The 27,234-nt window shown below is 49.8% G+C and overlaps 1 protein-coding gene across 2 annotated transcripts in view; it reads left to right on the forward strand.

Annotated features, from left to right (window-relative positions):
• The window catches only part of MARK3 (microtubule affinity regulating kinase 3), a 596,913-nt gene that overhangs the window by 193,604 nt on the left and 376,075 nt on the right, over positions 1-27,234 (forward strand). For both annotated transcript variants that reach the window (XM_078660239.1, XM_078660240.1), the window contains exon 10: positions 26,397-26,496. In XM_078660239.1, coding sequence (XP_078516365.1) covers positions 26,397-26,496 — 100 coding nt within the window. The remainder of the gene's footprint in view (positions 1-26,396; positions 26,497-27,234) is intronic.

The raw sequence follows: 27,234 nt of genomic DNA on the forward strand, positions 1-27,234 counted from the left end.
AAACGCTGGGCCTACAATGCTAAACCCTTAGATTAGAAGCAGGAGGCCTGTGGACGTCGTGTGCAGAGTGGGAACTCTCACGCGTAAGGTGGGAAAAAGTCTATGGAGGCTAGTAAAGACAAAGTCACTGGTCTCGGGCGAACCCGACTAGGTGGGTCGAAAACAAGAGTGGATCCGAACACTTAGAGTGTTGGACTATGCTGGAGCACCGGAGTACTCGGTTTACCTAGCCCAGGGGCTGTGGCTGCATAGGGTTCAAGTGGCGTCGGAAACCCTCGTTGACGAATCAGGAGCCTGAAGAAAGAAGTTGCTGGCAGGCGGCCAGTGAAGAAGTTCCTGGTGATCCAAGCCTGGATCAGGGAAGAAGACCTGTAAGCAGAGGGGACCAAGTTCTGAATCACTAGCCAGTGATTTAGGTGGGCACCAGGATGGCACCGGACGAAGTCACCTCGACCAGGTGAGTGGGCGCTGCTGGGCTCTGCAGTCTCTCGGACCAGGAGGCGTTGTCGGCGACCAGGATGGAGGTGCGAGCTGTCCCACCAAGGTGTCTGCTGTCGACGTCGCTGGACCCAGAATTGGGGCAACAAGTCTTGGCAAATGCAAGCCCACGCGGTGGACTTAAAATGGAGTCTGGAGTGGACCAGGAGGGTCCAAGGTGCTCCTCTGTTGGAGGGGAGCAAGGGCTAGTCTGGAGCAACCAGACCAGCGGTGTTTGTCGTCGTGAAGTGTCGTAAAAGGGCCACTAGCCAACGGGCAAGTGACCTGGACAACGCGGTGAGCAGCAAAGAGCAGAAGGGCCCCACGCAGATCTCGTGGATGCAGGGGGGGCTGAACTTCGGTGCTGGAGCTGCTCAGGGTCGGGGCTTCTCTTACCCCAAAGCACTCAGTCGAGGGTCACTCGGTGGTCGTGCTGGACAAGCGTCGTGCAGTCTTGATGATGGCCGGTCCCTCGAGGTCTCGTCGCACCCACGGGTCTCAGCTGGGCTGAAGATGTTGGTTGAGGTCAGAGGTGCCAGGGAAGCCGGTTCTCGTCGAGCTGGGCAGTCTTGATCCGGAGGAGAGACTTACAGCAGACCGCGATGCTTGGTTGGTGCCTGCTGCTGCATGGTGACTACTCCTTAGTCACAAGGGAGAAATCTTAGGAAGAGTCTTGAGTTCCTCTCGTAGAAAGTCGGTTCAGGATTCAAAGATTGATCTGATTTGGAAGGGGGCCAGTTCCTACCTTTATCCTGCAAAAGGGGGCTGGCACGCGACTAAGTCCTGCCCTATGGGTGGGACTAGGAGGGGGGGTGGTTACACCCCTCTCCTTTGGCGGGCTTTTCCCCAGCTCAGGGTATGGTGTGCCCCTGGAACTGGTTCAAGCCGGCCTATGCATAGTGAGCACCGGGGTGCCACTTGCAGTCACCTTCCTCTAAAGCCCTGCCTACCTAGGATACACAAAATCCTGTCTGGGACGGTGCTGGCACCGCCCCTGACAGGAAACCCTTTGTCCTTGCCTCCTGCGCTGGGAGGACTCCCAGCAACAGGAGGGCAGACTTGTGTCTCGGTGGCAGCATCCATCTTGTTAAGCTGAGGCTATGTCTGACTTTAACCGGGGTTACAGGTTACCAACATGTCTTCTCCCTCTAGAGGGGTGGAATGCTACCCCCGTCGCCAGAACTGGCGAGGGGGTAGTATTCCAAAGCGTATGACACCTTACATGACATGTTTAGATAATGTCAGTCCAAAGTTACCATAACCGCGAGGATTATAAGGCACTTAAGAGTATATGGTCTGACGCTATCATGGAAACGGCTAAGGGATAGATCCCGAAAGCCGCAGACAGGCTCAGCTCATGCCAGAGCACTATCTCACACGATTCCAAGCACCCTGCCTTCAGGATTGTTAAGGCCTGCCATAGGAGTGACTGATAGGAGATGTGTGTGCCCATTTAGGTTTAGATATAGGTATACTATATCTAAAGCAAAGGGTGATTACACCACCTTGCTCCCAGCTGTCAAGCAGCCAGTTGTGTCTGTTTAGTTAGTCAGCCCAGGGGTGGCATAATACATGCTGCAGCCCCTGGGAGACTCCTGGGTGCACCTCAGCCCTGGGTACAGGGACTCAGAGAGGGCCCAGTGCCAATTGGATATGTACCTAGGGCACATGGAATCCATTTTAACAGAGAGAGCAGTAGGCCTGGGGTCCTGAATAGCAGGGCCCCAGGTCAACTAAGTCAGAAAACCAGCAAAACACCAGGCAAAAAGTTGGGGGCAACCATAGTCAGGGATCTACCTTCCTACATAACCCCCCCCCCCCCCCCAAACGAAAGGAGATAAGGCTATCCTTGACAGGTAAGCCTATATTGCCTAAGTGGCCATATAAGGAAGTACCAGCACTGGCATGGTTACCCCCTATCTCATGGTCCACTAAGCAATCCCTCACCCTAAGGGTATCTGAGGGTCTCCACCATAGGGAATCTCTACCTGTGGTGTGTTTTGGCAAGGTAAAAGGCTGGTGCTGAAATGGAGTACGGAAGTGAGGCTCCACTAATTTTGGGCTCAGCTTCCTCCAATCATTATCCACCATAGAGGCCTTTCTTTCCAAGACTGAGTTGTTTTGGGCTCTCAGGGTCAACCTCTGGCTACCTACAGCTGGAGGTTGGGTCCCTCTGTTTGGCTTACTGGAGGGACAGGTCAGGTTTGGGGCCCTCAGGTCCCAGGTTTGGCTGTGCCCAACAGTGTCCATCTGTGGGAGGTCCCTAACTAAATTTAAGGGGGATCCCTCAGGAGTTGGTTTTATTTTCACTTGGCTAGGACTACTAGCTTCAGTGCCCTTAATCTGCTGATTGGGGAATTCTTTTGGACAGGGGGCCTTTTGGGGTCCAACACTGGCCTCCCTGACCTCTACAGCCCTGGGCTGACTGAGGCAGGGTAGAGAGGGGCAGGTTACCTGCTCCAGACTGGGTCCCACCTTGGAAGGGTCCACTGACATCAGAGGCTCTGCCAGGCTAGGCCTGACTACCTCTGGGGCAGTTTCTTCACAAGGGGTCAGGTCAGTTCCCTGAGGAGGCTGATCCTTTCCTAAAGTCTGGTGGGAGGGAGATTTCTCTTCCTCCTCAATGCTCTCTGTCTGAGTGGAGTGATTCATAGTTTCAGGCTTCACAACACTATTATCTGTCTGAGTTTGAGCTGTGGCCATCACAACTCTCCCAGCCTTTTCAGGAGGGGGCTCAGTTTGGGTATGGGCTGTTACCATCACAGCCTTGACAACCTGTTCTGGGAAGGAAGTTGTCTGAGATTGAGCTGTGACTGGCACAGCCCTCCTGACCTGTTCAGGGAGGACATCTTGGACTGGGGCTGTGGCCATCACTGCCCCACTGACCTTACCATGGAGGTTTACCATTTTGAAATGGGTTTCTTGCTGTACCTCAGCCCAGGCTGAGATCTCTAAATCGTTCCCCAGTAGGCAATCTACAGGCAAGTTTGATGACAATGCCACTCTCTTGGGGCCAGTGACACTTCCCCAGCTGAGATTTACCACTGCCATGGGATGATCTCTCTGTACTCCATCAATATTGGTCACCTGTTATGTGGCACCAGGTAAAAGTTGCCTTGAGGGGACTAGACTCTCAGTCCCCATGGTGATGCTAGCCCCTGTATCTCTATAGGCCTCAACTTTTATACCATTGATGAGGGGCTCCTGTCTGTACTTGCTCAAAGTGTTGGGACAAGTAGTGAAGTTGACAAACCCCATGCCATTTTCACAGACAAGAGTATCTAAGTCAGGGGACCTGGTTAGGCCAGAGTCCCCAAGAACTCCCAAAGTAAATGCACCCAAATTCTTGGGGGCACTCCCACCACCTGGGGGATTACTACTAGTAGTAACAGGAGGTTTGGGAATGTTACTTGGGGGTATGTTCTCCTTATTGTTGTTCTTTGGGCAACTGCTGTCAGTTTTCAAATGACCCACCTGTTTGCAGGGATAACAATAAGGCTTCTTCTGGGTAGAGGAAGTGTCTTGGGACCCACCCCCATTCTTGGAGTTTTGGGGCCCTAGGGAAGTTTTCTCTGTAGATTTATCCCCACCCTTCTCTTGAGGCTTGGTTGATTCCTTTTTCTGGTCACCACCCTGGTTCTTAGGCCTAATCCTGGTTCTGACCCATTTGTCTGCCCTCTTACCCAATTCTTGTGGAGAGGTCAGATCAGAGTCTACCAGGTGCTGGTGTAATAACTGGTTCTGACAATTATTTAAGACTTGCTCTCCCATAATAAGATTATACAATCCTGTGAAGTCAGTAACCTTGCTACCCAGTAGCCAGACTTCCAAAGCCTTAGTGGCACAATCAACAAAGTCAGACCAATCCTGAGACTGAGTTTTCTGGGTATCCCTGAACAGCAACCTGTACTGCTCAGTGGTTAAGCCAAACACATCAACCAGTGTATTTTTCAGGACCTGGTAATTGTTAGCATCCTCAACTCTAGTAGTGAGGAGCTTATCTCTACCTTTGCCATCAAAGGAGAGCCACAGTATAGCTGCCCACTGACTTTGGGGGATGCACTGTACAGTGCAGGCCCTCTCCAAAGCAGCCATCCACTTGTGGATGTCATCCCTTTGTTTAAAGGGGGGCACTATCTTTGTCAGGTGTTTAGTATCTAAACCATTTTCTTTATCTCTTGGGAGATTGCTGCCACCAGTGGGAACTATCCCACTCATCTGCTGTTCTCTAGCAAAGGCAAGCTTCTCTTTGGCCAGGGCAAGTTCTTCCCTTTCAATCCTCAGATTAGCTTGTCTCATCCTTGCTTCATGCTCTATTCTCTGAGGGGAAGTAAATATCCTCTGGGGAGAAATCCTTCTCCTCTGAGAAGAGGCATTAGAGTGCAGAGATCTATTGGAATCCCTAGAAAGAGATCTATCTCTTCTAACTCCAATGTTAGGCCTAATTAGGGTCAGTACTGGGGGTCCCCCAGATCCTTGCCCAAGTAGGTCTAAGTTGGCCCTAGTGAGTCTGCTGACTAACTCAGGACCCTTGTCTGCCTCATCCCCAGAGAGTTCCTCTTGATCCTCCTCCTCAACTGCATTTTCAGTGTCAAGGAGGTCTGGATCACCACTGGTACCCTCTAAGGCTGGCATATTCCCATCTACATGAGAGGCTTTCCTAGCATCATGTGTCTCTAAGAGACCTATCAGAAAGGGAATGGTGGGGTTAGACCCCTGTTTCAGTTTCCTGGAGGTACACACTTGTCTCATCTCCTGGAAACTGAGAGCTGCATATCTTGAAGTGACCTGTGGAGGGTCAGTGCTCACCAGGGGAGTCTCAGTGGACTCTCCATGGTTAGACATGCTTTTCTAGTGAGGTGTAAGTGGTGCACTTACCTACACTATTTTGTTTACCTACTGATCCCTTGCTAGAGTTGTAGTTTAGGGTGTGCTAAGCCCTAGGAGCTACAACAGCTGGTTCAGTAGAACTCAGAGTATTCTAAGCTAAGTTATATGTACCTCAGTACTTATGTGATCTTTCAAATGATATTCTTAGGATACGTGTGGTAAAACAGCAAGCTCAAATCCCAACCGCTGCTCACCAATGTGAGAAGTTGGCCTGATATGCAGTGCTCACTATTCTAGTGATCACTATGTATCAGTACAGACAACCCTTATTGATGATTGGTTGTAAGTCTACCTTATAGACCAGCTATCCTAGTAGCATGGATACGAGCAGTCTAAGGCTAAGACTCTAGAGGGCGTGTTAAGCCAGCTGTTTTACCATCACATATACCCCTTGAACACCAAGTGAAAGGACACCACACAAGTTGTTATGAAAATAAACGTGTATTTATTTCTAACAAGACTACCCTGGCTCTTTATGAGACAGGGAGCTAAGCACACAACAAAACTCTTACGAAAATACTTAGTCGCACAATTTACACAAATGCCCGAGGGGCACGAAAAACCATATACACAAGAAGTGGAATGCGAAATTACTAGCAGGTAAGTACTATTCTCATAGACTTTAGAAACGCTGGGCCTACAATGCTAAACCCTTAGATTATAAGCAGGAGGCCTGTGGACGTCGTGTGCAGAGTGGGAACTCTCACGCGTAAGGCGGGAAAAAGTCTATGGAGGCTAGTAAAGACAAAGTCACTGGTCTCGGGCGAACCCGACTAGGTGGGTCGAAAACAAGAGTGGATCCGAACACTTAGAGTGTTGGACTATGCTGGAGCACCGGAGTACTCGGTTTACCTAGCCCAGGGGCTGTGGCTGCATAGGGTTCAAGTGGCGTCGGAAACCCTCGTTGACGAACCAGGAGCCTGAAGAAAGAAGTTGCTGGCAGGCGGCCAGTGAAGAAGTTCGTGGTGATCCAAGCCTGGATCAGGGAAGAAGAAGACCTGTAAGCAGAGGGGACCAAGTTCTGAATCACTAGCCAGTGATTTAGGTGGGCACCAGGATGGCACCGGACGAAGTCACCTCGACCAGGTGAGTGGGCGCTGCTGGGCTCTGCAGTCTCTCGGACCAGGAGGCGTTGTCGGCGACCAGGATGGAGGTGCGAGCTGTCCCACGAAGGTGTCTGCTGTCGACGTCGCTGGACCCAGGATTGGGGCAACAAGTCTTGGCAAATGCAAGCCCACGCGGTGGACTTAAAATGGAGTCTGGAGTGGACCAGGAGGGTCCAAGGTGCTCCTCTGTTGGAGGGGAGCAAGGGCTAGTCTGGAGCAACCAGACCAGCGGTGTTTGTCGTCGTGAAGCGTCGTAAAAGGGCCACTAGCCAACGGGCAAGTGACCTGGACAACGCGGTGAGCAGCAAAGAGCAGAAGGGCCCCACGCAGATCTCGTGGATGCAGGGGGGGCTGAACTTCGGTGCTGGAGCTGCTCAGGGTCGGGGCTTCTCTTACCCCAAAGCACTCAGTCGAGGGTCACTCGGTGGTCGTGCTGGACAAGCGTCGTGCAGTCTTGATGATGGCCGGTCCCTCGAGGTCTCGTCGCACCCACGGGTCTCAGCTGGGCTGAAGATGTAGGTTGAGGTCAGAGGTGCCAGGGAAGCCGGTTCTCGTCGAGCTGGGCAGTCTTGATCCGGAGGAGAGACTTACAGCAGACCGCGATGCTTGGTTGGTGCCTGCTGCTGCAGGGTGACTACTCCTTAGTCACAAGGGAGAAATCTTAGGAAGAGTCTTGAGTTCCTCTCGTAGAAAGTCGGTTCAGGATTCAAAGATTGATCTGATTTGGAAGGGGGCCAGTTCCTACCTTTATCCTGCAAAAGGGGGCTGGCACGCGACTAAGTCCTGCCCTATGGGTGGGACTAGGAGGGGGGTGGTTACACCCCTCTCCTTTGGCGGGCTTTTCCCCAGCTCAGGGTCTGGTGTGCCCCTGGAACTGGTTCAAGCCGGCCTATGCATAGTGAGCACCGGGGTGCCACTTGCAGTCACCTTCCTCTAAAGCCCTGCCTACCTAGGATACACAAAATCCTGTCTGGGACGGTGCTGGCACCGCCCCTGACAGGAAACCCTTTGTCCTTGCCTCCTGCGCTGGGAGGACTCCCAGCAACAGGAGGGCAGACTTGTGTCTCGGTGGCAGCATCCATCTTGTGGAGCTGAGGCTATGTCTGACTTTAACCGGGGTTACAGGTTACCAACATGTCTTCTCCCTCTAGAGGGGTGGAATGCTACCCCCGTCGCCAGAACTGGCGAGGGGGTAGTATTCCAAAGCGTATGACACCTTACACGACATGTTTAGATAATGTCAGTCCAAAGTTACCATAACCGCGAGGATTATAAGGCACTTAAGAGTATATGGTCTGACGCTATCATGGAAACGGCTAAGGGATAGACCCCGAAAGCCGCAGACAGGCTCAGCTCATGCCAGAGCACTGTCTCACACGATTCCAAGCATCCTGCCTTCAGGATTGTTAAGGCCTGCCATAGGAGTGACTGATAGGAGATCTGTGTGCCCATTTAGGTTTAGATATAGGTATACTATATCTAAAGCAAAGGGTGATTACACCACCTTGCTCCCAGCTGTCAAGCAGCCAGTTGTGTCTGTTTAGTTAGTCAGCCCAGGGGTGGCATAATACATGCTGCAGCCCCTGGGAGACTCCTGGGTGCACCTCAGCCCTGGGTACAGGGACTCAGAGAGGGCCCAGTGCCAATTGGATATGTACCTAGGGCACATGGAATCCATTTTAACAGAGAGAGCAGTAGGCCTGGGGTCCTGAATAGCAGGGCCCCAGGTCAACTAAGTCAGAAAACCAGCAAAACACCAGGCAAAAAGTTGGGGGCAAACATAGTCAGGGATCTACCTTCCTACAAACACCACGACTATGCACTACCTCAACAAACAGGGAGGGACAAGCTCGCTGACACTCTCTCGCGAGTCGCAAAAAAATGTGGAATTCTCTCATACTTCCACAATGTAACCCTAAGGGCGGAATATGTCCCATGCGCGGACAATGTGCTCGCCGACGCATTGAGCAGGCAGAAAAAATCGTCACACGAGTGGTAGCTAGATCAACAAATTATCGACCAGATCTTCTCTAGATGGGGCACGCCGCAAATCGATCTATTTGCGACGAGAATGAACGCCAAATGCCCACGCTTCGCAAGTTGGCATCCCAAGTCAGGCTCTCTAGGGAATGCATTTTCCATTGCATGGTGCAACGTCTTTGCGTACGCAGAGTGGCTTCCCAGAGTCCTCAGGAAAATTAAGGTGGAGCCTTGTACTCTACGTTTAATAGCCCCAACTTGGCAGAGGCAACATTAGTTCACAGAGCTCCACCGTCTATCCCTGGAGCCGCCGATCCACCTGCGGCAGTCTCCATCTCTGCTCACAATGAACAACAATCAAGTTCAACTTCCGGATCTGAAGTCTCTCAGCTACCGGGCTCCTGAGTTCCGAGAGTTCCACAATCTGAATATTCCACAAGACTGTAGAGACATTCTTGCCAGAGCAAGGGCGGATAGCACGACCAAAACGTATTCCCTGAAATAGAAGCGCTTTTGTGTTTGGTGTGCAGATCAAAGCATTCGGCCTTTTCTCCTCCTCGCGGGGCAAATCTTACCTTATCTAGTACATCTGGCACAGTCGGGCCTAGCCCACTCCTCCATTAAAGTACACCTAGCAGCAATATCTCGTTATAAAAGAACTTCAACAAGTCAATCTCTCTGGTCAAGCAGGTTGATTAAGCAATTTCTAAAAGGATTATACAGATCTTTCCCGCCAGTAAGTGTGTTGCCACCTACCTGGCATCTCAATGCGGTTCTTAACCAGCTCATGAAACATCCGTTCGAACCAGTACACAGAGCTGTCCTGAAGTATGTCTCGTGGAAAACGGCACTCCTCCTGGCGCTCACATCCGCAAGGAGGGTCAGTGAGCTACAGGCGTTTTCAATCCAGGATCCTTTTCTACAGTTTTAAAAACGACAGTAATCCTGAGAACCAATCCTAGGTTTATCCCAAAAGTCCCGTCGGACTTCCACCTAAATGAACCTGTGGTTCTGCGTTCCTTCTTTCCAAACCCAAGCACGGCAGCTGAAAGATCGCTGCATTCTTTGGATCTCAAACAATGCTTTAATTTTTAACATTGACAAAACGAAAACATTCAGGAAATCTAACCAGCTATTCGTAGCTTACAGCAGACCTAGGAAAGGTTTACCACTTACCAAGCATAGCATCTCCAGATGGATTTCTGCAGCCATTACTTTCTGCCATGACCAAGCTGGACAGCCATTGCATTCCAAAGTGAGAGCGCACTCCACGAGAGCTATGTCCACTTCTATGGCTCTCTTTGCAGGGGCGCCAGTCATTGGCATTTGCAGGGCGGCAACATGGAAGTCGCCGCATACCTTCACTAGGCACTACTTCCTGGATACGGAGCTGATGAATGATGCAGCAGTGGGACAAGCAGTGTTATGCCATCTATTTCAGTAAGGTGAGCCTTCCTCCGTCCCTCCATCCTACTCTGGTATGCACATTTCTTTACTAATACTTATTGTGGATGTCTAATGATGGTTCATGCTCGCATGATGTGTATTATCTAAGGACTTGTATATGCTGTTCCATCAGAAATGTGCACTCTGCATTGCTTGCTACTCTGATTCAGGCATGTGAATCTATGAAAGACACCCATAATACTGGATAAGAAATGCGTTACTTACCTGTAACTGCAGTTATCCAGTATTGGTGTCTTTCATAGATTCACATGCAACCCTCCCGCCTTCCCTGGAAGGACTCACCTAACTCTCTGTGTCATGCCTACTTAGGTTAGTGCATACGAAAATCTGAGGGACTGAGGCTCCTGCCAGGAAGGTTCTAGAGGGAGGTGATAGCTGATTGGCTCTTGTTTAGAGTTTGGTCCTTTTTACAAAAGGACATGGATATGTTACTAAGGTGAGGCCTTTAGGCCTACTATTCTCTATGTATGTCTATAGGACATTACTTTTCTATGTACCGGAGACTCCCGTCTCGACGACGGGGAATGATTCAGGCATGTGAATCTATGAAAGACACCAATACTGGATAACTGCAGTTACAGGTAAGTAACACATTTCTTATGTGCCGTGGAGCGGCCCGGTATGAAACCTGACTGGTCCGGTGTGAGAAGTTGGCCTGATGTGCAGTGTTCACTATTCTAGTGATCAACCCTTATTGATGATTGGTTGTAAGTCAACCTTATAGACCAGCTATCCTAGTAGCATGGATACGAGCAGTCTAAGGCTAAGACTCTAGAGGGCGTGTTAAGCCAGCTGTTTTACCATCACATTACCCCTTGAACACCCAGTGAAAGGACACCACACAAGTGTTATGAAAATAAACAATGTATTTATTAGAATCACAACAACCCTGTACTCTTTATGAGGACAGGGTGCTAAGCACACAACAAAACTCTTACGAAAATACTTTTAAGTTAGCACGTTACACAAATGCCCGAGGGGCACGAAAAACCATATACTTTCAAAGTGGAATGCGAATTACTAGCAGGTAAGTAACGATTCTCAGAGGCTTTGGGATCGCTAGGACTGGACTACTGAACCTTTAGATTACTAGCAGGAGGCCTAGGGAACTCGGGTGCAGAGTGTGCACTCTCACGCGGGATGCGGGACAAAGTCTATGGAAGCTAGAAAAGGCAAAGTTAGTGTTCACGGGCGAACCCGACCTGGTAGGAAGAAAACGACAGTGGATCCTGACCCTAGGATAGTGAGGCTATGCTGGGACACCGAAGTGCCGAAGTTACCTAGCCCAGGGGCTGCAGCTGCATAGGTCTGAAAAGACGTCGGGGATCTCGTTGCCGGACCAGGAGCCTGGAAGGAAGAAGTTGCTGGCAGGCGACCAGTGAAGGAAAGTTCGATGGATCCAAGCCTGGATCAAGGAAGAAGAAACCTGAAAGCAGAGGGGACCAAGTTCTTGAATCACTAGCCAGTGATTAAGTGGGCACCAGGATGGCACCGGGCGAAGTCACCGCAGTCAGGTGAGTGGGCGCTGCTGGGCTCTGCAGTCTCTCGGACCAGGAGGCGTTGTCGGCGACCAGGATGGAGGTGCGAGCTGTCCCACGGAGGATGAAGTCGTTGGCGTCGAAGTTACCCAGGATTGGGCAACAAGCCTTGGCTAATTCAAGCCCACGCGGTGGACTCAAAATGGCGTCTTGAGTGGACCAGGAGGGTCCGGGGTGCTCCTCTTCTGGGAGGGAGCAAGGGCCAGTCTGGAGCAACCAGACCAGCAGCAGAAATGTCGTCGGGCGTCGTCAGGGAGGCCACAAGCCAACGGGCTAGTAGCCAAACAACGCGGTGAGCAGCGGAAAGCAGAAGGGCCCCACGCAGATCGTGGAGATGCTGGGGGGCTGCTCTTCGGTGCTGGAGCTGCTCAGGGTGGGGGCTTCTCGGACCCCAAAGCACTCACCAGGAATTCACTCGGCGGGCTTGCTGGAAAGAAGTCGTGCAGTCTTGCAGATGGCCGGTCCCTTGAGGTCTCGTCGCACCCACGGTTCTCAGCTGGGCTGTAGAGGTGGGTAGAGGTCAGAGGTGCCAGGGAAGCCGGTTCTCGTCGAGCTGGGCAGTCGGATTCCGGAGGAAGGACTTACAGCAGACCGCAGTGTTCTTAGATGGTGCCTGCGGATGCAGGGTGACTACTCCTTAGTCACAAGGGAGAAATCTTAGGAAGAAGTCTTGAGTTCCTTTCGCAGAAAGTAGTTTCAGGATTCAAAGATGATCTGATTTGGAAGGGGGCCAGTCTCTACCTTTATCTGGGAAAAAGGGGCTGGCACGCGACTAGGTCCTGCCCTATGGGTGGGACCAGGAGGGGGGTGGTTACACCCACTTCCTTGGCGGGCTTTTCCCCAGCACAGGGTCTGGAGTGACCCTGGAACTGGTTCCAGCCAGCCTATGCACAGTGAGCACCGGGGTGCCACGTGCAGTCACCTTCCTCTAAAGCCCTGCCTACCTACAATACACAAAACCCTGTCTGGGACGGTGCTGGCACCGCCCCTGGCAGGAAACCCTTTGTCCTTATCTCCTGCTCTGGGAGGACTCCCAGCAGCAGGAGGGCAGACTTGTGTCTCGGTGGCAGCATCCATTTTGTGGATGCTAAGGCTCTGTCTGACTTTTAACCGGGTTATAGGTTACAGGCATGTCGTGTCCCTCTAGAAGGGTGGAATGCTAACCCCGTCGCCAGAATTGGCGAGGGGTTAGTATTCCAATTCGTATGACACCTTACTCGACATGTTTTGATAAAGCGATACCAGAGTTGGCACATAACCGCGAGGATTATAATGCACTTAAGAGTATATGGTATGCGATATCATGGAAACGGCTAAGGGATAGATCCCGAAAGCCGCAGACAGGCTCAGCTCATGCCAGAGCACCATCTCACACGATTCCACGCACTCTGCCTTCAGGATTGTTAAGGCCTGCCATAGGAGTGACTGATAGGAGATCTGTGTGTCCATTTTAGGGTTAGATATAGGCATACTATATCTAAAGCAAAGGGTGAGTACACCACCTTGCCCCAGCTGTCAAGCAGCCAGTTGTGTCAGATTTGGATGGCCAGCCAGGGGTGGCATAATACATGCTGCAGCCCCTGGTAGGCCCTGGGTACACCTATGCCCTGGGTACCTAAGGTACACTGTACAGGGACTGATAAGGTGACTCAGTATCCAATTTAGATATGTACCTAAGGTACATGGAATCCATTTTACAGAGAGAGCAGTAGGCCTGGGGCCCTGAATAGCAGGGTCCCAGGTCAACTAAGTCAGAAAACCAGCAAAACACCAGGCAAAAAGTTGGGGGCAACCATAGTCAGGGATCAACCTTCCTACATCCGGCAACGCAATTTGCGGCAGCATTGGCTGCAGCCTGTTCGCTATTAATTTTGCATAAATCTTCGCATCTAGATTAATGAGGGAAAGAGGGCGGTACGAGTCTGCCTTGGTGGGGTCCTTTTCTGGCTTCAGGAGGGTGATAATAGTTGCTTCGCGCAATGTAGGTGGCAGTTTCCCAGTCTCCATGGCCTCCAGGTACATCTGCAGCAACCGGGGTACCAATAAGTCAACATATTCCTTATAGAAAGCTGACGTCAGACCATCTGCCCCCGGGGCTTTGTCCCCCGGCATGGCCCCAATTACTTGCCTTACATCTTAAACTGTAATGGGCAGCTCCATGTATTTACGGGCGCCATCATTAAACCATGCAAGCCCTATGTCATCTAAATAGTCCGTTATATCTGTCTGCGACGGAGCCACCCGGGAGGTGTACAACTCGGAATAATAATGAGCAAATTCCTCCAAAATATCAGTAGGGGCACGGAGTATCGTTCCCTCCGCCGTGTGGAGTTCGGAAATAAATGTGGCACCCCTAGGTTTACCAAGCAGGCTGGCCAGAGTTTTGCCAGGTCTATCGCTTTCACCATATCGCCTGGCTTGTGCATATTTGTGTAAATACACTGTCTCTCTCTCGACCTCGCTTTGATATTCGGTAAGTTTAGTCTGTATATTGGCAACCGTATCTTGTGATGGGCTACCCATCTGCTGCCGCTCGAGCTCGCCAATCTCTTGTTCTAGGCTCCCTAGCGTGTTGCGGATATCACGCAGTACTCCCATTTGCCCCAGTATTGGAACTTTCATAGATTCCCATGCTTTGTATCATTCCCCGTCGTCGGACTGGGAGTCTCGGTAATAAAAAATATCATAGTAGTAGGTACAAAAGAGAAAGGAAGGCCTAGGCCTCATTCCCTTTTGTAACATATCAGCCTCTTTTTGTAAAAGAGACCAAACTCTAGGCGTCAGCCAATCAGAAGAGCCTCACCCGTAGAACCTTCCTGAAGGAACCTCAGAGCCTTAGATTTTCTACCGCACGTTGTGCTAGGGAGTCTCCATTGAGCTCTGCTCTATTTCTACTCTTTAAAACTCATTTCTACAGATATTTCTTCAGAATTTTCTTCAGATTTCTTCAGGAAACTCTTTCTTCTTCAAAATGTCTGAGGTTGAGAAGAAGAAAGCCCTTTTCAAGCCCTGTTCCACCTGTGGGAAGAAAAGGCTGTTTGTGGAAGACAAACACAAGGATTGCATCTACTGCCTGTATCCAGATCACAAGGCAGAGGACTGTAAGATTTGCCGCACTCTCTCCACCAAGACCTTGAGAGATCGTGCTGGAAGGCTTCTTACATGGTTGCAGAGGCAGAAGGAAAGGAAACATGGAGTTTCCAGTGATGAGGAGGAATCGGCGTCCTGTGCTTCCTCTAGCAGGTCAGTGAAAAGGGGTAGAGGTTCCCCATCTTCCTCTATTGGGCGCCCCTCTAAGGCTTCAAAGAAGACCCCCAGGGAGTCGGATGGCCGGGGTTCAGGAGGTTACCCCCCACCGCAGTGGGTCGGGCAAGGCAGAACTGGTTTCGCCTCCTAAGGGTGAGAAGACTGACCCAGCCTTCAAGAGACCCTCTTCACACTCTTCAGAGAGGAGTTCCAAGTCCTCTACGACGAAGACTTCGTCGACGGTGGCTCCGTCGACGACGAAAATGAAGCCCAAGCTCCAATTGGTCCCGTCGACGGGCTCGTCGGCGGGAGCGTCGACGACGAAAGCTTCGTCGTCGTGTAAGAAGAGCTCGACGACTGCGGCGTCGACGGGAAGTATGCCGACGACATCGTCGACGAAGGAGAAGACGTCGACGAAGAAAACATCATCGTCGACGACGGCGTCGACGACGGCAGTACCGACGTCGACGACGGTGTCGACGACGGTCATGTCGTCGACGAGTGCTTCGACGACAACAATTTCTACCTCGACGGCGGGCTCGTCGTCGGTGGCGTCGACGACGACATCTACTATTCCTATCTCGTCGATGAGGATTTCACCGGGGTCGACGGACCAGCCAACGATACTGGCTGCAGAGAGAAGGGTAACAATATCTCTCACAAGGATCACGCCTGAAATGACATCCCCAAGGAGGGTGACCTCATTACCCCCAACGATGTTGCTAGACCAGGAGTACTCAGAGGGAGACGGTCAGGATGGCTTTGATTATGCGAATAGCCCATCTCAGCTTCTCATTAAAAGTCAAGAGACGGACTCAGAGGAGGCATATGAACAAGGGGGAGGTGACTACCCACAAACAGACCACTTCATGGACTGTGAATCACAAGACATGGTTTCAGTCCCGACGTCCTTCCTGCATGACCTGCACAAGATGTTGCAAGACTACAAGTCCAAGGCCGAGCGACCAGCGCCGAGGAGGTCTACTCCGTCAACACCAGTAAGGGACCACTCTTCAATTGTCCCTCCTGTACACCCAGTGCAGACTCCTCCTCAACCACAGCGGCCAGTGCCCCAGGCTGCGTCTGGAACAGCGGATGATCCGGATGGGGATCATGATAATGATACGGATGCGTCATCCGGTGATAATCAGGACTCGGATCAGGAAGGGGATGAATACAATGAATACATCATCCCGGATCCAGCTTCGCCCCACCAAGACCTAGGTGATTCTCCTCCTGCTGACATTGGCAGTTTTCACCAACTGATGGTACGTGCAGCCGGCCGGTTTAAGTTGGTATTGCCTGCGGAAACCACAGACTGTTTCTTGTACGATTTTAAAGACACTCACCGCAAGACTACGAGGTCCATTCCGATTGTGGAACATCTATGGAAGGAGGGTTTGAAGACCATGAAAAACCCAGCGACGGTGGTCCCTGTGCTACCGCGCCTTGACAAAAAGTATAAAGCGCCGGAGGATGGTCCGGCTGCCCTGACAGGTCATCCCTAGCCGGACTCTGTAATCTCACAAGCGGCGCAAAGGAAGTCACGGAACCCTTCTGCTCCCTTGACAGCCCCTCCTGACAAGGATGGACGACGGCTGGATAACACATGCAAGAGATATTTTCATCCATTGCTAGCCTTCTGGTTCGCGCCGCCAATTCTTTGGCAATATTGGGACGATATGATCGCCAGTTATGGTGCGATATAGCTCCCTATTTGGATCAGCTTACACCAGAAAACGGGCTGGAAGCCAAGAAAACCTTGCAAGAAGGTGAAGCGGTCTCCATGGAGATAATAGACTGTGCCATGGACATTGCCACAACGTCCTTTAGGGCTTTGGCGGGAGCGGCAGTATTAAGACACCAAGGGTGGCTAAAAGCGACTTGGTTTCGGCCAGAAATCCAGAACAAGGTCCTTGATCTACCTTTTGATGGCGAGGCACTCTTCGGCAAATTGATCGACGACACGCTGCAAGACATCAAAAAGGACACGGAGACAGCTAGATCGCTGGGAACACTCCAGTACCGCAAAACTCCTTTTAGGGGCACAAGAGGCAGAGGTGGCACCTACAGAGGCGCATACCAACAACAGCGCTATTCTTCGAACAGCTCTGGGTACCAGCCGAATCGCCAGTCATACCAACAAAGGCAGGGCCAGTCCTCTGGTTATTCACGGCCTTACAACAAGGGCAAGCAAGCTGCCCGTGGACGAGACTCGTCCAAACGCCAATAGCGGCCTTCTGGCTCTGCCTACTGCTCCCTCCTCCGAGAGATCATCAGTTGGAGGCAGGGTGTCAAAATTCCTTCTGAACTGGTCCCAAATTACATCGGACAGTTGGGTGCTCAACATCATCAGACGGGGACATACTTTGGAGTTTACGGAAGTCCCTCCACCCAGACCCCCATCAGCCATCCCTTCAAGACATCTGCATCTCCTGCGGCTAGAAGTACAACAAATGCTCCGCAAAGGAGCGATAGAGCCGGTCCCCTCCAATCAACAGGGCCACGGTTTCTATTCCAGGTTCTTCCTGGTGAGAAAAACGCAGGAGAAGTGGCGTCCCATCCTGGACCTCAGGGAGCTAAATGCCTATCTCATCTCCTTATCCTTCAGGATGGTGTCCCTACAGGACGTTTTGAAAATGGTCAACCCGGGGGATTATATGGCCACACTCGATCTGGAGGATGCGTACTTCCATATCCCGATTCACCCAGCGCACAGAAGGTTCCTACGCTTCACAGTAGCCAAGAGCCATTTTCAGTTCAGAGTCTTGCCGTTCGGCCTTCGCTCTGCTCAAAGGATTTTTACGAAGGTGCTGGCACCTGTAGCAGCATTTCTGCGGAAAAACCACTTCCAGGTCTTCCCTTACCTGGACGATTGGTTACTAAAGGCCCCGACCAGAGCATTAGCGCAGGACGCGGTGCAGGCTTGCACCACTCTGTTCAAAAATCTGGGTCTCACCTTGAACATGGAGAAATCCACGCTTCTGCCGTCACGGACAGCGCGGTTCCTGGGAGCGATGTTGGATTCGCGGCTCTCAAAGGCATTTCCTACTCGAGAAAGGGTGCAGAAACTGCAAAGATTAGCAGGAAGCCTTCAAAGAAAAAAGTTTCTTTCTGTACGCAGCTACAAGTCGCTGTTGGGGGTGATGTCATCTTGTATACCCCTGATCCCGCACTGCAGGCTCCGGATGCGCCCCCTGCAGGAGCAACTGGACCTACAGTGGCAGCAAGTGCACGGATCGTTCGACGACAATGTAATGGTCACTCGAGAGATGAAGGAGGCAGTGCTTTGGTGGTCGAATCCACAGAACTTATGCCAAGGTCTATCCTTCGCAAGCGTTCCATCACCTCACATACTGACGACGGATGCGTCATTGGAGGGATGGGGAGCAGTGATGCAGGACCTGCAGGTCAACGGCCATTGGTCTCCAAGCGATCAAAAGCTACACATCAACCTGTTGGCGCTGAGAGCGATCAGGCTAGCCCTTCAAGCCTTTCTTCCGCGTCTCCAGGGTTCACAGGTGCTAGTCAGGACAGACAACACCACGGCTATGCATTATGTGAACAAGGAAGGAGGGACGAGGTCACTCCCCTTGTCGCGAGAGGCTCAACAGATTCTGGAATGGACAATTCTTCACGGAATTTCTCTAAAGGCGGAGCACTTACCAGGAGTGCTCAACGAGGGCGCCGACAGGCTGAGCAGACTCGCCTCAGTCAGTCACGAGTGGGAGCTGAAACAACAAGTAATAGATCTACTCTTTCAAAAATGGGGCACACCAGAGGTGGACCTTTTTGCAACGCCGACCAACAAAAAGTGCCTAGCCTACGCCAGCAGGTTCCATCACCAAGGCTCATTGGGCAATGCCCTATCGATAGCCTGGACGGGGAGGTTTCTCTATGCATTTCCACCGATTCCCCTGCTTCCTCGTCTCCTCAGGAAAATGAGGACGGAACCATGCAAGCTCATCCTTATAGCCCCGGCATGGCCAAGACAATTCTGGTACACCGAGCTCCATCTGCTATCGCTAGTACCTCCGATCAAGCTGGAAGATGTTCCGGATCTCCTGGCAATGTCCGAAGGACAAGTTTGGCATCCAGACCCAAGATCGTTGCACCTGACTGCATGGCTCCTGACCAGCGAGAATACATGAATGTTCCTCTTTCCAATGAGGTCAAAGACATCCTCTCTCAGGCAAGGGCTCCGTCCACAAACAAAACATACAGACTGAAGTGGAAAAGATTCTGTATCTGGTGCAATAAAGAAAAGATTGATCCTTTCACGTCAAAACCTCATCAGCTTCTACCTTACCTACTCTCGCTAGCTAAGTCTAATCTGTCCCATTCTACTATCAAAGTTCATTTAGCGGCGATTTCGAGATTCAGAAGATCTGATTCTGGTCCTTCGTTGTGGTCTGCAAGAATTGTCAAACAATTCCTCAAAGGCCTGTTCAGGGTCTATCCGCCAGTGCGATCTCCTCCTCCAACATGGCATCTAAACTTAGTCCTGGCTCAACTAATGAAGGGTCCTTTTGAGCCGATTCACCGCTCAGACCTTAAATTCTTATCATGGAAGTTAGCTTTACTCTTGGCCCTCACATCAGCGAGGCGAGTGGGGGAGATGCAAGCCCTAACTATCCAAGAACCGTTTTTGCAGTTCAAAAAGAACACTACCATCTTAAGGACAAACCCAAGGTTCATTCCCAAGGTCCCCACTGACTTTCACCTAAATGAGCCGGTCATACTAAAGACATTTTTTCCAAACCCAGTCACTCCAGCAGAAAAGACGTTGCACACTCTGGATTTGCAACGCTGTCTAAAGTTCTACATGGACCGAACCAAAGACTTTAGAAAATCTTCACAATTGTTCATTGCTTTCGGCGGTCCAAACAAAGGTCTCCCTCTGTCTAAACAGGGAATCTCGAGATGGATTTCAAGTGCCATTCTGCATTGCCACAAGTTAGCAGGAAAACCTCTAGTGGGCAAGATCCGTGCTCACTCGACGAGATCAGTGGCTTCTTCTACGGCCCTCTTTGCGGGGGTACATGTCAAGGACATCTGCAGGGCTGCTACCTGGAGCAGCGTGCACACGTTCACTAAGCATTATTGCTTAGAGTCATTGCAGCAGGATGATGCGGCTGTGGGCCAGGCTGTCCTGAGAAACCTCTTCAAGTGATGGGTGAGCTTTCCTTTCTATCCCACCTTCCATGGGTGACACATTTTGTAATTTTCTGGCTAATGTTATGGTACACTGCTTTACAAAATGTGTTTATGGTGTTTACTGCTTGCTATTCTGATACAAAGCATGGGAATCTATGAAAGTTCCAATACTGGGGCAAGAAAACAAGTTACTTACCTGTAACTTTGGTTCCCCAGTATTGGTAACTTTCATAGATTCCCATGCGCCCACCCACCTCCCCGGGGAAAGCTCAGCCTTCAGCAAGTATGGTGTCTAGCACACTACGGCTACGAAAATCTGAGGCTCTGAGGTTCCTTCAGGAAGGTTCTAAGGGTGAGGCTCTTCTGATTGGCTGACGCCTAGAGTTTGGTCTCTTTTACAAAAAGAGGCTGATATGTTACAAAAGGGAATGAGGCCTAGGCCTTCCTTTCTCTTTTGTACCTACTACTATGATATTTGTTATTACCGAGACTCCCAGTCCGACGACGGGGAATGATACAAAGCATGGGAATCTATGAAAGTTACCAATACTGGGGAACCAAAGTTACAGGTAAGTAACTTGTTTTCTTTCAGTGCGATACCGTCCCCCCCTCACTACATCCTTGAAAGCCTCCCATAGTACCCCGGGTAAGTCCACCGAGCCCTCGTTTAGCGCAAAGTAACCCTGTTATGTGTTATGTTATAGGTACTTCTATCGCGCGCGAATCACCGGGGGGCATCTCGGCGCTTCCCTCAGTCACAACTGGCGAGTGAAGTAAAAACCCTCAATACGGCCGCGAAGTTCCTCCCGAAAGACCTGATCTCGTAAAGCTCCCAAAGGGAACCGCCAAGAAAAAGGTTGCGTTACGCTGGGGAGAGACAGATCTTTATCTGTGCCTGGGCATGATCTGACAAGGTACGGGAAAGATGCATCGCATCTTCTAGCCAGGCGTGGAGATCATTAGAGAGCAACCAATAATCGAGCCGGGACCAGGCGTTTCTATGGTGCGTGATACATGTCCCCTCCCTACTAGTTGGGTGTGTGGCCCTCCATGAGTCAATCAGATAGAGATCTGTCATGATCTCATGGAGGAGTTCTGCTGCCTTCGGATGATGTGCACGGGAAGTCCCATGTCTGTCTAGATCAGTGGACAGGGTTACATTGAAGTCCCCGCCCCACATTATAGCGGTGTGTTTTTAGCTCATGCCATATGTGTTGGAAGAATTCCCGACTGTCAGTATTAGGGCCATAAGTGTTCACCAGGGCTACGGGAGTATTACAGAGTGATCCTTCCAATAATATGTACCTTCCGTCTCTATCGATTATCGTGTTGTGCGTGCGCCAGTGCAGACCTTTGCGTATCAATATGGCGACCCCTCTAGAATAATTGGAATAGCCAGTAGCAACTACAACCTCCCACCGTCTATTTCTGAGTGTATTCGCTGCCGAACCAATGAGGTGGGTTTCCTGTAAAAGGCATATATCTACCCCATGTCTCGTGAGGTAAGAGTGTATGAGTCTGGTTTTCCTGCGGTCGTTAAGACCTCGCACATTCCATGTAAGACATTTTAGTGTGGTTATTGTGTTTGATCTAGCCATCGCAGACAATGAAGTGGCAATAGTGAGGCATATTCAGGTAGAACAGTGCAGCACCTCCTGTTATTAACACCTGTTAACAAGCATCCACGCTGTGGCATTGCAGGACGGCATGACCATGTCACATATTCACATATCAAATGACCTGCATGTGTCCTCCGATATTGTAACCGACCCCTGAACGACAGTATCTGCTTCCTGAACATCCCTCTTCTCCTCCCCCCACCCACCCCAACCCCCCAATCAGGTTGTGAAGCCCTCCCACCCCCCTCCCATACTTGTCTCCAAGCCAAAATGTAAAAGCAAACCTAGGGAATCATCCCAGTGGGTACGTCGGGTTACCGGCATCAACCCCTGCACTTTTGGCAGGGTGGCCAAGCTGCAGCTGGCGCATAAGTGCTCGCTCCCCTCGCCCACAAACAATATTATCGTACAACTTTTCAGGGCAGCCCCCGGTTCAGAATATATAGTTCGCCACACATATCGCTCTAGCGCGGTCCTCTTACCCCGAACTTGTTAGCTCTGGACCGCAATCAACCATATCAGCTATCAGCTCCGCTAGTAGCCTCCGCTGGTAGTCCAACTTTAGTCATTATCACTAAGTCTGTCTTGCGAATTAGCATCAGCTTGCGTTTTCTGCAGTTTGTGATCTTTGGCCATCTGCTTCGCGAATGTAAAGGCGGCTTTGGCGTCGTTGAAAAAGGTGGGTTTCCCGGGCCCCTGCACTCTCAGCTTGGCCGGGTAAATCAGAGCATATTTGGTTCCGATTTATTGGAAAATCTTCTTTGCAGGAATAAACTCCCTCCTTGGCGCCTGGACCTGTAAGGTAAAATCTGGGTACAATGCAATCACATTCCCTTTGTATTGAATAGCACCTTTTTCACGTGCAAGACGGAGTATAGTATCGCGGTCTCTGTAATTCAATACTCTCGCCAGGATTGGCCGTGCGGGAGCGCCTGGCTTAGGCCGTGGGCCCAGTGTTCAATGCGCTAGCTCTATAAGGAACATGGGTGATAGTCCATGGCCGAAGAGATCCTTCATCATGCCTTCCACAAAAAGCTCCATGTTTGAAATGTCTGTAGATTCCGCCATGCCTGTAATACGTATGTTATTTCTGCGTGAGCGCGCTTCCAAATCCTCATTCTTTTGGTGTATGAGCTCCAGAACTTTATCCATAGCTCTCACCTTCTTTTCCAACTCCGTCTGTCCCTCCTCTGTCTCCGTTACTCTCGTCTCGACGACGCTCACCCGGCCTTCCTGTTTATCCATGCGCTGGGTGATTTTATCCATCCGGTCGGCAAGGCATCCATTTTGGAGTCTATGCCTTTCAGCCCGTTTTTCAGCCTGTTTTTTCAGCTCCAGGAACATTACCCTGACGTCATCCGCAGGCAACTGGCTCACCGCGCCCCCATCTGCTTGACTACGATCTCCTTCCTCAGCATCAGCAGATTTATTACCCTTTTTCCCCCCTTCAAAGTTGATGCGGGGCTGACGTGTGTCTCGTTTCCACATGGCGCTACGAATTCAGGCACCGCAAAAGTAACTGGTCCGGCCGGGCAGACACACCAGCCACCAATGCAGGAAGCGCTGCAGCGCACAGCCTTGGTAATGTACAGATAATTCGGGCGCCACACTATTAAACGCAGCCTCCCCTGCTTCCTACAGGCAATATGTTTCAATGAGGGGAGCATGCAACTCGTGTCCGACGGGGTGGCAGAAGGATCTCGCCGTTCAAACAGTGTCACAGGGCCCAATTGTACAGCAAATGTCATGCCAATTTCGGGCTAGCACACGCTTTGAGTCCAGGTGCGTGGACTGTCTTCGGCCACCTCCCACCGCAGTCACACTCCCCAAGGCCAATGCCCACTTAGACTCACTACGAAGTAATCACGCTGAACTGTTGGAGAGATTATGTTGCCACAATTACTTAGCCCATGCGGCACACACTCATGCCCCATCAGACAGGGCGTGTAAACTACTCGCATATCTAGTGCGACAGGAACACCCTCACTGCTGGATCCACGCAATATGGGATGACCTAGGGAACATGTGTTACACGCAACTTGACATGCATGCAGCCTTGACCAACCACTATTCTAATCTTTATAAATCTGCTGCGCATGGGAGTCCCTTGCAGATTGGCACCTTCTTGATTTCGTTGGAATTACGTTATCCTTCGAACAACAGCTGGAGTTGGACTCTCTTTTAACAATTGAAGAAGTCCCTGAGGCATTAACAACCTTGGTGGCAGGGAAGACACCAAGGCCAGACGGTCTCCCGACTGAGTTCTTCAAAACACACCGATACCCTTATCCCGCATCTGCATGCGCTCTATCTCTCCATGATGGAAAACTCCTCATTCCCACCCTCCTTATCCTCGTCCAGTGTGGTCTCCTTATTAAACCGGGCAAGGACCCCACAGCCTTGGGTTTTTACAGACCCCTAGCGAACTTAAACACGGATTAAAAAATATTGGCGAAGGTTCTTGCTAATCAGCTCGCACCCCACATCTTTGCCTTGGTCCGCCCAGACCAGAACGGATTTGTCCCCTCTCGCCGGCACCTCCCTCAATCTTTCCCCTTTCTTTAGAGTTGCAGAGTATGCATTTCTCCATTGGCCTCGCTCGGGGTGCCTCGTTTTGGATCTCGAAAGGGCCTTAGAGTCCCTCGAGTGGTATTACCTTTTTGCAGTGCTATCTAAATTTGGATTTGGGGGACAATTCATTGCTATGGTCCTGCTACTTTACAAACATCCGACTGTCCGCGTTAAAACAGACCCTTACATATCCGGTCCCATTATTGTTGGACATGGCATGTCTCCTCTTCTCTTCGGCTGTGGAGCCTCTTGCTGAATGTATCCTCACTCTGGTTGATGCAGGTATACCCTTTGGGGATGCAACACACATTATTTCACTGTACGCAGACGATATCCTGTTGTACGTGAGTGATCTTCATGCTATCCCTTCCTCACTGGCTTCTACTCTGTCATCGTTTGCCAGTCGATTGGGATTTTGTGCCAACACATAGAAATCCTACCTCTACCCCTTCTCTGAGGCCACTCCTGATCCGGGGTACTCCCTTAACGAGGATCTAGTATTGTGGTGTGCCTATTTCCTTTCACTATTTAGACATTTACATTTATTGAAGGAAAACTGACCTCTTCGATGGTAACATCCGTAGAGCTGTAACTGCCATCCAGTCAGGTGGTTTTTCATGGAGCATCTCTCTGAGTGCATTTTGTCTTAATGACAAACTCCCAGCACCATATACTCTCAATGGCATTACTGCACTTACAATGTTTAGGCACTATAGGGGTACAGGACTCATGCACCTGTACCCTCACCACTGTTCTAGTGCACCCAGCTAGATGGGTGGCTGACCTAAGCCAGGGCAGTGGGTTGTCGGCATGGCACACAGAGTTCTCTTCCAGGGGATCCTCGTCAAAGTCATAAGCACTAGAATATTCCCGCCCATGCGCGGGACCCCGGAAACACAATCATATATGTGCCCCACATATATGTATCTATATCTATGTATCTATTTCTATGTATATATATATATATATATATATATATATCAACTTCAGCCTTACACACCAGAGCTGAATAATGCTGTAAGGACTCCCCGTTATATCATAAAAGCATACATTAGAAACGGGGTAAAACAACAGCAAAACATGTTTTGAATCTGTTTTAATGCTTAGCAGTCAGAAGAAACTCTCACATAGGACTGAAAGCATAGGCAGCGCCCAGGCTGCATTGCAGAAACACAGTAAAAAAAGACTGAAAAGCTAACTCATAGCAACATAGAGATAAACTGGCACCGTGCCTTTAAGGCAGTCATAACCCCCAGCTTTCCATCGTGCCTCAGGGGTGACAGTTAGGTCAGTTGTTCTTTGCGGTGGCTTAAAAAGCCAGGACACAGAGTTGACATTACCTCATTAAAAAACACAATGATCCTTTGCCCGGGGAGGTGGGAGGATTGCTTATGACTTTGATGAGGATACACCTGGTAGAGAACTAGGATTTCAGGTAAGTAACTAATCCTTCTCTTCCAGGGGATCCTCATCAATAGTCATAAGCACTAAAATAGAATAGAGAGCCTCACCTCATCCACCTGCGGGCAAAGGAAACATAACGGTAAGTTAACCAATCAGTTCAGATCACTAAGCCTGGATAGATAGATATACTATCCAAACACTACAAAACTGACAACCCCAAACCAATAAAAGTGTGCTTACTGGGTGAAGTTCTTCTTTCAATAAAAATTTGGTGTAAGTCAGCCATTCAGGCTATAGACAAGAGCAAAGTTTCCAGTGGTGGCAAAAATTAGAACCCACCACCCCCCCCTTACTGTTTCCCCTTGTCCCTAACCTCCTCCCCCGTGCATGAATCTTCACAAAGCTTGGCTGACAATGGTAATAGATTATCAAATGTCATGCAACTCTATCCACTGGATCAAAAGTTATATTCAGATCAAGAAATTACTTGCCAACTAGTGAATTTATGAAGGATACCAACTCTTAACAGTAATTCACTTATTTAAGAACCTTTTGCAATCTATTACTTAAGCAGTTGTGCTTTGAAAAATTCAAGTATGGTGCCTCTACAAGTGGAATTGAGGACACATGCACCTCAGTGATGGGATTTAGGCACAACAAAATGGAGTCTATGTGCTACTTAAAAATACAGCAATGTGTTTCTCAGCAAGAATAGGTTTCTTGCGCTGCTCTTATTTAAAATATACAGGAGATTCCCAGCCTGACAGGGATTCATTCAGACATGTGAATCTATGAAGTATGCCAACTATGACAAATTGTAGTTACAAGTAAGTAAACCCTTCCTACTGAAATTTAGTTTTGCATTTCAAGCAGATTGTGTCTGAGATTTGTTTTCTTGTTAAAAAAAAGTACATCTACTAAATGAGATTTTTTTTATATAGCAAATTATGAAGGACAGATGGATCAATTCAGGATATGAGGATGATGAGCTTAAGCCTTTTGTGGAACCACAGCTAGATATCGCGGACCAGAAACGAATAGGTATTTTTTTCACTACTTAAGTTTATGTCAATAAGTAATTTTCCTTGTGACATATTTTTAGGATCTTATTTGTTCAGAACAAATCTTGGATTGGTTAGTGGTCTTTCCTCACAGCATGATTTGCGAACACAACAGATTTCATTTTTTGTCTGTATATTAGATTGATAAATCTTCCTGGTGCTCCTCATTGACTTGAAAGCTATTCCAGGTTTTACTCTCAATGGATGCACACTGTTTTTGCATCACTGCAGTGGCCGAGCCATATGAGGCAAAAGATTAGAACCTTACATGCCTATGCTCTACTAGGTTTAACTGGATTCTCATTCTGGACTGTGCTTTCTTTTCTCAGTTTCTTGTTTTCCCCCTATTCAAAAGGAACCTTTAACCCAGTCTCAGTGTCTCCAGAAGTATACATTTTTCAAACATCAGCGGACGTCTGTCAGTCTTGTGTTTTCTCTGCATTCTTCCCTTCATCCTAAACCTACACTTCTGTACACTCTGCTCTTGATTCTCTGCTTCCCACTTTTCCACTTTGCAATGCCTTCTCTAGTGTCCCCTCGAATCATTCGAACACATTTTGATTTTAGACCCGCATATATTAATATATCTGCCTATCTATGGCTCAGCCATTTCCATGTCCCGTAAATTTTTCTTTCTCTTTCCTGAAATCGCTGCCACCAATGTAATTTGTAAACTCTTTATTGTGGCACCACAAATGTTCCATGGTGATTATGTTAA

The sequence above is a fragment of the Lissotriton helveticus genome, chromosome 9 (assembly GCF_964261635.1).
Source record: "Lissotriton helveticus chromosome 9, aLisHel1.1, whole genome shotgun sequence".
Taxonomy (NCBI): Eukaryota; Metazoa; Chordata; class Amphibia; order Caudata; family Salamandridae; genus Lissotriton; species Lissotriton helveticus.